Raw genomic sequence first — 12,756 nt, forward strand, 5'->3', positions numbered from 1 at the left:
GAAAAGATCACGTCGACGTGGACAGCGCATTTTTAAAAATGCTTAAATAAAAATTGAATCGTGCCAAATTAAAAATAAAATAAGATAAAATAAAGACAGGTGGCATAAAGCAAGCGGTTAAGAGCTGAAACCCAATTTAGTACTTTCAAGTTATGTCTCACTACTAGGAGCTCGAAGCGCGCTCCGTGCCTTGAATGCCATCCACGCTTTCTGTTCACACACAGACACTCATTTTATTTACGAGGACCGTGAAAATGAAAGCACTGCGACGATGATGATGAAAAAAAAATTAACAAAAGCGCGAAACCCCACAGAACCAAACAGCTCGCAAGCCTTCGTCTTTATGGCAGATATTTTGTATTCTCTCATCTTTTGCTTTCGAACCACCCACCAATCAATGCTCTAGCATAAATACATTCAACATTTCCTCCCTCAACGGTTACTTGCTTTCATTGCCCTCATCTTAACTGCTACTTTTCCTTTCCTTCCCCCCTTATAATTCCCATTTCACAATAATTCTGTTCTGAGCGAGTGATGGATTTCTCATCTTTCTTGACGTCTTTAGGGACGTCGTTTTTGATTTTCGTAGTGTTAATGCTTCTGTTTACATGGCTGTCGAGGAAGCCTGGAAACTCCTTCGTGTATTACCCCAACCGGATCTTGAAAGGTCTGGATCCCTGGGATGGCGGGTCAAGATCCCGCAACCCGTTTGCTTGGATCCGGGAAGCCTTCTCTTCCAGCGAGCAGGACGTTATAAACATGTCCGGTGTAGACGCTGCTGTCTACTTTGTCTTCTTGAGCACTGGTATTTGATTAATTAAACTCTCTTTCTCCGAGTCTCTCTCTCTTGTAAAAAAGTAATACAGAGAATCGCTTCGATTGTAATGTTGTGACTAATTTATCAAGTTGTTGAAATCATACCATTTACGGGTTTCTTTCTTTCTTTGAGTCTTTTAATTGTGTCCCTTTTTGGTGGTAGTTCTGTTCTTTACGAGCGTGTATGTGGTCGCTTTCTGTTCTTTCTTCCCCTTAAACTAATTTCTGGCAAAGGGATGGTTGCCTTCCAAAACTTGATACTGTAACCTTTTCATTTTTCTCTGTTTTCCGATTTCCTTTTTTATTTACTTTAGTTTGCTCAGAACAAAGTTTTGTTTACATGGTTGCCTTGCAACTAAAAAAAGTACAAATCTAAAATAATTGGGTTTGACAATGACTGCTCTTATTGGTCGTGCTTGAATTACTGACAAGCACCATACATCATAGGATTAAGCAAATCCATCTGTGTACATTTCTTCATGATTTCGGACAACTCTCACTTCCATTCCATGTATTATTTCTCAGACAACTGCTCTCCTCACGTTGTTTATTTTTTACTTTTTTTTTTGTTCTATATGACAGCGCTGGCAATATTGGTTTTGTCTGGCCTTGTTCTGCTGCCGGTACTTCTGCCTGTTGCTGCCACCGACGACAATGTGAAAACACAAAAAGCTAAAGGCAATCAGACTTTTAGTGACATTGACAAGTTATTAATGGGAAATGTTAAGGTACCTCAACCACTCCTCTTTCTTTGGGTTTTTTGCTTGAACTGACTTGCTCCATGGAAAAATATGTCTGCAGGGGGGGAGTCCAAGACTGTGGGCATTCTTGATTGCTACCTATTGGGTTTCTCTTGTTACCTATTTCTTGTTATGGAAGGCGTACGTGCATGTTTCTGGGCTGAGAGCAAATGCTCTAATGTCTCCTGAACTGACACCAGAGCAATTCGCTGTTCTTGTCAGAGACATACCTCCTGTCCCTGAGGGCCAAACTAGAAAGGAACAGGTTGATTCATATTTTAAATCCATCTATCCTGAGACATTTTATAGATCATTGGTGGTGACAAACAACAAAGAGGTATTTTTTTATATTTTAAATTAGTTTCTTCCTTTCCATGCTCTTGCCACTTACCCTGATGTTTTGGATTCCACATCCTAAATCGCTTCTGTAATTTGAGCCAACCCACGTTTTTTAGTTTCCAATTCCTTTGAGCTTTCAGAATTTATTATAAAGAAAAGGGAAAAAAGGACTTTAGTGCTAGTAAAATATTGATTCCATATCAAGTATATTTGAGGTTATCGTATATATTATTCCATATCAAGGAATTTATGATCCTTGACCAATGTCAATTGTGAGTTTTCTTTTACTGTGCTGTGCTGCATACTGTATGAGCTCTGCTGATTTTGAGCCGCCTCTTTTTTCTAAAACTCTTCTAGGTTAACAAGATTTATAAAGAGTTGGAAGGATACAAGAAGAAGCTTGCACATGCAGAAGCTGTATACGATGAATCCAAAAAAACAGGCAAACCAGAAGGATTGAGACCAGCCATCAGAATTGGGCCCCTTGGTATTGTTGGTAGAAAGGTAGATAGCATAGAGCACTACAATGAGAAGATTAAAGAGCTAATCCCAAAGTTGGAAGCTGAACAGAAAGTCACTCTCCGGGAGAATCAACAAGCTTGTGCTTTTGCCTTCTTCACCAATAGGGTGACTGCAGCTTCTGCCGCCCAGAGTCTACACGCCCAAATGGTTGACACCTGGACTGTCATGGAAGCCCCTGAACCACGTCAAATAATATGGTCTAATCTTAAAATTAAGTACTTTCAAAGGATAATTCGGCAGTATGTTGTTTGTTTTATTGTGGCTCTGACCATATTGTTTTATATGATACCAATCGGGTTCATATCCGCATTAACAACCCTGGATAATCTGAAGAAACTTCTCCCATTTTTAAAGCCAATTGTGAATATTGTCGCAGTTAAGACGGTGCTGGAAGCGTACCTTCCTCAGATTGCACTCATTGTGTTTTTGGCACTGTTGCCCAAGTTACTTTTCGCTCTCTCCAAGGCTGAGGGAATTCCTTCAGTGGGCCATGCAGTAAGGGCCACTTCTGGAAAATATTTCTATTTTACCGTCCTGAACGTTTTTATTGGAGTGACACTGGGCGGCACCTTATTCAGCACGTTCAAGAGCATTGAGAAGAAACCAAACTCCATTGTTAGTTTGCTTGCGAGTAGCCTCCCGGGGAATGCAACTTTCTTCCTGACTTTTGTGGCTCTGAAGTAAGCTTACTATATTACCTTATAATTCTTTTCCTTTTAGAAAGCTATGGTTTTAGTCGTCTACCCCTCCAGAACATGTTGCGCGACAGCCAGAGCTGTTTTTTTCGTTCTTCTGTCAAAGAACTCCCCTTGCCACAAGATCTTCTTGTGCTCTGCTAAACCACTTGAACATAAAAAAGAGTTTCTTATGCTAATGTGTTTGCCTTTTCTGTTTCTATTTATTTTGATCTAGATACTTGGTCTGTTTATCATTATTCTTTTTGGAATGCATTTTTTGACTTTTAAGTATTCTGTGGCTCTCAGGTTTTTCGTTGGCTATGGACTCGAGCTGTCTCGTATAGTTCCTCTAATCATTTTTCATCTAAAGAAGAAGTATCTTTGCAAGACCGAAGCTGAGTTAAAAGAAGCTTGGTTTCCTGGAGATTTAGGGTATGCAACCAGGATTCCTGGTGACATGCTTGTTATCACCATTGTTCTTTGCTACTCTGTCATAGCCCCTCTGATTATTCCATTTGGAGTGGTGTACTTTGGCCTGGGATGGCTTGTCCTTAGGAACCAGGTAAGGATGCCGTTCATAAAAACTTCAGAATGTTTTATTTGGATTTTGGAATGGTTAGTCTGCTTGACTAGCAGTGTTTTTTTTTTTTTTTCAGAATTCATTATGTGCTTACTTGATATGTCTTTCTATGTTCATATTCCTTGAACTCTTACAAATTCTGGCCAATAGAAATCAAAATTTCCTCAAACCTGTGCTGGCATGAGATGGGATGCATTCATTCTGATGGGTTAACACTTCAAATTTTGTAGCTAGCTAAAAACAACATGTATTGTGTATTGATATGACAAACATGTGCTGAATTTCGGATCGATCTGTTTGACTGCGAAGCGTGTGTTCACTTGATATTTTCATTTCATTTTGAAGTGCTGCAAGTTTTGGCAAATAGAAGTTAGTATTTTCACAAAACATGCGATTTAACTCTTCCAGTTTTGCAGCTAAACATGTACTCTACTCATCATGGTGCTAATCAATATTAATTGCAAATGTGGTTACATTTAACAGGCACTCAAAGTATATGCTCCATCCTATGAGACCTATGGCAGGATGTGGCCCCACATCCACACAAGAGTCATAGCTGCTCTGATACTATACCAGGTTACAATGTTCGGTTATTTTGGGGTGAAGAAATTCTCCTTCAGTACTCTCTTACTAATTCCACTGCCGATAGTTTCCTTGCTGTTCGCCTATGTCTGTCAGAAGAAATTCTATCGATCTTTCTCTGACACAGCCCTTGAAGTTGCTTGCCGTGAATTGAAGGAAATTCCTAACATGGAACGCATCTACAGATCTTTTATCCCACCAAGCTTGAGCTCTGAAAAGGCCGATGATGACCACTTCGAAGATGCACTGTCACAAGTTTCAAGAGTCGGATCGTTTGCATGATATTACTGTGTTGGTAGCTAGCTAATTGCTCGATGAAGTCTTGTAGTACCTTTAGCTTCTAAAACTTGGACCATTTGTCGATTTGTGGATCACGTCATGGAATTACTTGTAAACATAGTGTGTATTTCATGGATTTTACTCGAGAGTTGAAGCTCTTGAGGTTGCAGATTGCTTTCAAAAACATCAAGATGAACCGAAACCTGCGTTCGTTCAAAAGCAGTCGTTGTATTTCAACAAGTATTTGATTGTGTGCAGATGCATTATTAACAAAGTTTCAGTTTGTAACGTGGTTTCAAATTTCTTTAAATTTTATTTTTTTATTATTGTTGAATTGTTTTGATGACTTGATATTAAAAATATATTTTTTAAAAAAATTATTTTAATATTTTTTAAAATAAATAATATTTTAAAAATAATCACATTATAAAAGGAATGTTACAAAAATTATAAAAAATCTTAATTAAATATTTTTTATAGGTACATAGAATAATAACAATACAAGTGACAGCATAGGGTTATGATAATGTAATCAAATTATTAAATAATTAATTTTTCATAGACAATGTTGATGTTGGTCATTTTCATGGTTTAGTTATTTTATTTTTATTCCTCATATCTGAAGTATTTACTATAATCACGGGCACTTTTTTTATTCATTTTTTATATCTAAGTGGTATGACTCTATTGTCTCTCTCTTTTCTTTTCTTTTTTTTTTCTTTTTAATTTAATCATTCTACAATCTAATTATATAAAATTAGGCTTGGAATTATATAAAAAAATACTAAATTAAAAGATAAAAGACTAAAAAGTAAAACGCGAAGAAAATAAATTGCTCCCTTCATATTCATGATATTTCTTATTTTGATCTAAAAATTTATTTTATTTATTTTTCAGTCCTTGATTTGAAAGAGAAAAGAGAATTTCGCCATAAAACAATGGTAAAGAGAAAATGTTATTGGTTGTCATGATTGCCGCAACCAAAATAGTCAAACTTGGTGTTAAATGGTTCCCTTCATTGAGTTCGGAGACGGTGGTTTTTTACCTTAATCTTGCTAGAAAACATAGATCGACCTCAATAAAGATTTTTTTCAATTTAGTTTTGTTTTTTTGGATCGTTTTTAGGGTTTTTGGCTTGATAAATTGGTTCTAGGTGGTTTTAATGTTGTTTATTAGAAGTTTTTAGATGAAAATGAGCTAAAATAAATTTTTAGGTAAAATAAAACCTCTTGTTTCTTTGGCCACTACGGTGGGGCTGAATTATATGAAGTAGACAAGCATGACACAATACACGATATGTTAGCTGTTTTTTTAGATTTAACTCCTTTTGATGTAGTGTCTTTTTAGTTGATTAGATGATTTTTAAAATATTTTTTATTTAAAAATTATATTAAAAAATATATGTGTGTGAGACATTATTGTGAACATCAAACTCAAATTATGATTATAAAAAAAAAACAAAGAGAGAGAGATTACGAAAAAAACTTTTTAAAATTTAAATATATTTTTATTGCTTTTTATGACTATGAATGCGATTTTCTATCACTTCCTTTATCTCTCTTATATATTGGAAGTATTGGTGATCCAACCTCGAGCAAAATATAATTTTTTAGATCAAGAGATCATTTATATAATTAACATTTTATTATGGCAATATTTCTTTGTGTTGTATTAAGTTATAAATTTGATAAAAATCATATATTTTACCTTTAAAAAACTCTTATTCAAGTGTTTTTTAAAGGCAAAACAGTTTTTTCTTTTAGCTCATTTGTTATTTGTGAATTATTAAGGGGTGTTTTAATCTTTGATAACTTTATTTTTAAAAATGCTTTTTATTTAATTATAAATATCAAAAATAAATGATTATAAAATCAAATTCAAGATACACATTAGAATATTTGTTTTGAAACTATGCTAGGATACTAGTAAAATCAAGCATATGTAAAGAGTTGGGAAGTATATTTGAGATTGCGATAACTTAATAGAAAACAAATTAAAAAACCGATTAAAAACCAACTAAAAAATTAAATTGAACTAAAAATTAATAAAAAAAACTCAATATAGTTTCAATGTTAAAAGATAAAATTAAAAAAAATAAAATTACAAGAAAATTAAAAGAAAAAAAGAACTTGTTTTTTTTTAGGTTGAAGCAGCTGGTCAAAACCTCAACTTTTTAAAATATATATATATATATATATATATATATATATATATATATATATATATATTTCAATTGCAACTTGGTCTATTTATAGTTTAGAAAAAATAGCTTTGTGGTTTTAGAAACTATATATTTTATATTTTAAAATTTATTTACAGTTCAATAAGGATTTCTTACTCTTAGGCATGAGAGGAAGTAAGCATTTCGTGAAAGGAAGGAAAAAAGAGTTAACAGGAGTAGTAGGTAGGTTACTCCAATTTATTTAATTTCTTCATTGGATGTGTAGTAAGAATGGCTTGTGCAATAATAATAAAGATTCGAAATTAGCTCTAGATTCAGTTTCTGGTATGAGATGAGTGTATGGTGAAACAAATTTCCTATATCCTGAAAGAAGTTGTTGAAAAGCAGTCGAAGAAGGAGGAGGGAAGCTGTAGGGGATAGACAGGAGCGGTAGAAGACTACTTGTCCATTCTATATTAACAATAAACTAAAACTGTTCAGTGTTTCATTGTGTAAGTTCACAGTGAAACGTTGAGCAATCCCCATCTTCTTCTTTTTCTTCTTCTTCTTCTTTTTTTGTTTTTTTTGTTTTTGTTTTTTTTGTTTTTTATGCCTTTATGGGTTTTTTTTCCTTTTTTCTTTGTGTTTTTTTAATGAATTTTTTTGTTAATGTTAATTTTTTATTTAATTATTAGATTTTCATGACACGGATCCCGGGTTTGACGAGTTAACCTAAATTTTTTTTTGTTTTTTTTTTAATTAATAACATATACTAAAACTATTTAGTGTTTCACTGTGCAGTCCACAGTGAAACGCTAAGCTGTTTTTTTTTATTTTTAATATTTGTTTTCTGTTTTTTTTGCTTTGTATGCCTTTATGGGTTTTTTTTTTGCTTTTTTCTTTGTGTTTTTTTTCTTTTAATGAATTTTTTTGTTTAATTTAGTTTGTTAATGTTAATTTTATTTTTTTTTAGTTATCAGACTTTCAGGACACGGATCCCGGGGTTGAAGGTTAACTGGGTTTGACAAGTTAACCCAGAATTTTTTCTTTTCTTTTTTTAAAGTTTGATGAGTTAACCCGAAATTTGTTTTTTGCTTTTTTTCTTTTTAATCAATTTTTTTTCGTTTAGTTTAGTTTTTTAATGTTAAATTTCTTTCTATTTAACTATTAGACTTTCATGACACGTATCCCAGACTTGTTGGGTTAACTCGTTAATTTGTTTTCTATTTAGTTATCAAACTTTCATAACGTGAATCCCAGGTTTAACGGGTTAGCTTGGTTTGAAGGGTTAGCTCAGTTAATTCAGATTCTTTTCTTTTTCTTCATTAGTTTTTTTCTTCATGTTGATTTTTTTTCTTTATTTTTTTTAATTAATCTATTTAATTATCACACTTTTATGACACGACCTTATAGTCAAACCCACAATCAAGGCTCTTGGGTCCGATATTGCAGCCAAACTTAAACTTGAGTCATGTAAGTTTAATATTATTATTAATATTATAAATATTACTCTTGGATCAAGCGTTACAGCTAAACCAAAGGCTTTTGGGCATATCTTTGCAAAAAAACCTAATACTCTTAGATCTTACCCTTTTTTGATATTTTTTATGCAAGAAAAAAAATTTAACCTGTGGCGTGTGCCTTTGTTTTTTTTTTCTTTTTAAGCCTTTTACTGTGAATTGCACACTACAGTCCACAATGAAAAAGCTGATGCCTTTATTTTTTTTATCCTTTTTTAATTAATTTTTTTAATTTAGTTTTTTAATATTAATTTTTTTTATTTAATTATCAGACTTTCATGACATGGATCTCAGGTTTGACGGGTTAACTCAGTTTATTCAGATTTTTTTTCTTTTTCTTCATTAGTTTTTTTCTTCCTGTAGGTTTTTTTTTCTTTTTGCTTTTTCCTTTTTAATTAATATTTTTTTAATTTTTTTTTTGCTTTTTTTATGCCTTTCATTGTGGACTACACAGTGCAGTCTACAGTGAAAAGACTGATGCCTTCTTCTTTTTTCTTTTTAATTAATTTTTTTATTTAGTTTGTTGATATTAAATTTTTTTCTATTTAGTTATCAGACTTTCATGACACGGATCTCAGATTTGACGGGTTAAGTCGGTTAAATTAGATTTTTTTTTCTTTTTCTTTATTAGTTTTTTTCTTCTTATAAGTTTTTTTCTTTTATTGTTTCTTTTTATTTATTTATTTTTATTTAATTTAGTTCATCAATATTAAATTTTTTTTATTTAGTTATCGAATGATGCCTTTAGTTTTTCTTTTTGCTTTTTTGCTGTTTTTATGCCTTTAACTATGGACTACGCACTGTAGTCCACAGTGAAAAGGTTGATGTCTTTTTGTTTATTTTTTTCTTTTTAATTAATGTTTTTTGTTTAATTTAGTTTGTTAATGTTCAAACGGGTTAACCTGGTGTGACGGGTTAGCCTAGTTAATTTTTTGTTAACCTGTCAATTTTTTTTTTCTATTTAGTTATCAAACTTTCACGACACGAATCCAAAGTTTGACGGGTTTACCTGGTTTGAAGGGTTAACCCAGTTAATTCAGATTTTTTTCGTTTTCTTCATTAATTTTTTTCATCCTTTTGGTTTTTTTTCTTTGTTTTTTTCTTTTTAATTATCACACTTTTATGACACGACCTTATAGTCAGACCCACATCCAAGACTATTGGATCTGGTATTGCAGCCAGACCCATTTAAATTTGGGTCATGCAAGTTTAATGTTATTATTAATATTATAAATATTACTCTTGGATCAGGCGTTGCAGCCACACCCAAGACTCTTGGGTATAGCTTTGTAAAAAGACATAATATTTTTAGATCTTAATTTTTTTATATATTTTTATGCAAAAATTATTGACCCGCGGCATCACGCGAGTAATGTAACTAGTTCTTTTAAGATTTCTCATGTTGTTTTGTTTTAATAAATAAAAAATTATATATAGGATGGAGAGATTGATAAGAATTTTTTTTTATTAAATTAAACATGATAAATTAAGTAGCCATTTGATAATGTTTGATACCGTATAGATTAATTACTATAATTAAGTCTAAATAAATTCTAAACCCTCCTAGTTTTTTTTCCCCTTCCTTGTTATTGGTAGGAGAGATTCTAATCAAATTGTAATTATAAATAAGTACAACATGAGAGACAAATGAACAAGAGAGAAACACAAGAGAAAAAATTAAAAAATAATAATTTTAAGGATAACAAAAATATTTTTATCACTTTTTTTTTATGAATGTGAACGTGATTTTCTTTTTTATTTATCTCCTTTTTTATATTGTAAGTATTGGTAATTCTACCTCCAGTAATATATAATTTCTTAGATGTTTTTTTGTTTTTATTCGAAAATTCTCATATTTTTTTAAAGATTTGTGTGATCGGATCAGTCATATCCTTCAGAATTTTAAGATTTGATTGGTCACCATTTAATGATCCAAAAACAAAAGTATAAAACTCTTGACTCTTTTTTTTAAAAAAAAATCATTAGTAAAGGAGGTTGTAAGACAGATTTTCCCCTTTAGAATTATTTGACTTTAAAAAACAAAACAAATATATATATATAAACTAATACTCTAAAAGGTGTGGAGAAAGTAATGTAATTTTTCTTATGTTTTTTTTTTTATTTTGTTTTGTTTATATATATATATATTTTATTTGTTTTACATGTTTTTTTTTTCTTTTTTTTTCTTATGATTGTCTTCTTTTCTGTTATTTTATTTTATTTTTCCCCATTTTTTTTCATTGTTTTTGTGTTTTACATGATTTTTTTTCTTTTTTTTTTCTTTTTTCCCCAAGATTGTCTTTTTTTTTTTTTTATTCTTGTTTTTGTATTTTTTTTCAAAATTATTTTTATCGATTTTTTTTAATATTGAATTGGTTGAGGATTTAGTTCAATAATTTTTTTCTTTAAAATATTATGGATTGGTATAATGTTTCATCACATGATTTTTTTCTTTCTTTTTATGAATTTCTTCTTCTTCTTCTTCTTTTTCCAAAATGGCTTTTGTTGATTTTTTTTATATTGAGCTGATTGAGAATTTTACTTTGTAGTTTTTTTTAAAACACTGTAGATTGATATAATGTTTTCCCACGTGATTTTTGTTTTGCTATAGTGTGTCCCACATGTTTTTTTTCAAAATAACCTTTGTTTGATTTTTTTTAATATTGAGCTAGTTGAAAATTGAGCTTTAACTTTCCCTACATGTTTTTTTATTCATTTGTTTTTCATTTTTTTTTGCCCTTTGTTTTCCAAAATTGTCTTCTTTTTTTTGTACTTTTTTTTTATTTTTATCAATTTTATTTTTTTAATATTGAGTTAGTTGAGAATTTAGTTTTGTAGTTTTTTCTTTAAAACACCGTGGATTGTTACAACATTTCCACACATGGTTTTTTTTCTTTTTTATGATTTTTTTTCCAAAATTATCTTTGTAGATTTATTTTTTTCATATAGAGCTGGTTGAGAATTTAGCATCGTAGTTTTTTTTAAACACTGTAGATTGCTACAGTATTCCTCCACATGATTTTTTTTGTTATGATTTTTTTAAAATTATCTTTATCGATTTTATTATTTTTAATATTGAGCTAGATGAGAAGTACAACTGTAGATTTCCTCATGAAACATTACAGATTGCTACAGTGTTTCCCAGCATTGTTTTTTTTCCTTTCGTTTTTTTTTGTTATGATTTTTTTCAAAATTATCTTTGTCGTTTTTATTTTTTTAATATTAAGTTGGTTGAGAATTTAGGTTTGTAGTTTTTTCCTTGAAAACATTGTGGATTGCAACAGTTTTTCTCCATATAATTTTTTTATGATTTTTTCCACAAACCCATGACAACGCACAAGCATGCCACAAGCCCGCAACATTGCGCGGGCATGACATCTAGTATATATATAGACTATGTTGATGTTGGCCATTTTCATGGTTTAGTTATTGTATTTCCCCCCTCATATCTAAAGTATTTATTATTTTGTTCATGGCTCGGTTTTTTTTTGTTCGGTTCGGTTTTGATTTTATAAGTCTGAAATCGAAAAAACCGAACTTAACCAAAAAAACCCGGAAAAAACCGAGCCAAACCAGTTTAAATTGGTTTTTGTCCAAAAAAACCGAACCAAAACCGATCTATTTGAACCGGTTTCGATTTAAAAAAAAAAAACTTCAGTTTGGTTATTTTTTTTATAAAAACCAAACCGAATAAAAAATCATCACCTCTCATTTAAGTTTAATATTATATTAATGATTATTTTTAAAAATATTTTTTTATTAAAAATATTTTAAAATAATATTTTTTTCTTTTTAAAATTTATTTTTATTTCTATCACATCAAACATTAAAAAAAAGTGGAGACAAACACACGTCAACATGGTTAAAAGTTATGAACCTAAGAGCTAGTATGCAGAAAACATTATCTAAAAAGATCATGTTGACGTGGACAGTGCTTTTTTAAAAATGCTTTAATTTCCTAACTCTCTCTCTCTTTAAACCCTACTTTTCTCTCACTTGATTCCTCTCGTGTTTATACGTGTATAATCTCTCATAATCCCTTCCTCTCGTGTTTACAAGTGTTTAAGCTCTTATAATCCCCTGTATCAAACCCTAAAGCCTTGTTTTTCATAAACAATGAGAAAAAAAAATATAATTTTTTTTATATTAAATGTAGAATCTTTTTCTTAACCCACATCTCTTTGATAATTCAAAGTAATTCTTCTAGTTTTCAATGTAATTTAATATTGAAATTGTTCGAATTCATTGACTAACCATTAGGTAACATCATATTACTAATATACATGATTTGTTTACTTTTATAACTAAAAATTCATAATTAAATATTTTATCTTTAACTTTTATAGTCCATAACTATTTTTCATAATCAACTACACATTTCAATATCTTTTAAAACTTTTTAAAAGTGCTTAAATAAAAATTAAATCGTGCCATAATTTTGCATAAAACAAGCGGTTAAGAGCTGAAACCCAATTTAGTACTTTAAAGTTATGTCTCATTACTAGGAACTCGAAGCGCGCTCTGTGCCTTGATGCCATCC

At 30.6% G+C, this 12,756-nt stretch overlaps 1 protein-coding gene across 1 annotated transcript; it reads left to right on the forward strand.

Annotated features, from left to right (window-relative positions):
* The first annotated feature begins 268 nt into the window (after positions 1-268).
* Positions 269-4,823, forward strand: LOC133691803 (CSC1-like protein ERD4). Its single transcript, XM_062112434.1, has 6 exons — positions 269-805; positions 1,399-1,544; positions 1,618-1,893; positions 2,253-3,097; positions 3,401-3,656; positions 4,158-4,823. Exons 1-6 carry the CDS (start codon positions 535-537, stop codon positions 4,536-4,538), a joined length of 2,175 nt encoding a protein of 724 aa, XP_061968418.1. The 5' UTR covers positions 269-534; the 3' UTR covers positions 4,539-4,823.
* Positions 4,824-12,756: the final 7,933 nt, after the last annotated feature.

The sequence above is a fragment of the Populus nigra genome, chromosome 1 (genome assembly GCF_951802175.1).
Source record: "Populus nigra chromosome 1, ddPopNigr1.1, whole genome shotgun sequence".
In the NCBI taxonomy this organism is placed as follows: Eukaryota; Viridiplantae; Streptophyta; class Magnoliopsida; order Malpighiales; family Salicaceae; genus Populus; species Populus nigra.

Bases quoted from the DNA above. Each gene is read 5' to 3' on its own strand.
- LOC133691803 (XM_062112434.1), top strand. From the start codon at position 535: ATGGATTTCTCATCTTTCTTGACGTCTTTAGGGACGTCGTTTTTGATT. The intron at 1,545-1,617 runs GTACCTCAACCA...ATATGTCTGCAG, and splicing joins TATTAATGGGAAATGTTAAG to GGGGGGAGTCCAAGACTGTG. The intron at 3,657-4,157 runs GTAAGGATGCCG...TACATTTAACAG, and splicing joins GGCTTGTCCTTAGGAACCAG to GCACTCAAAGTATATGCTCC.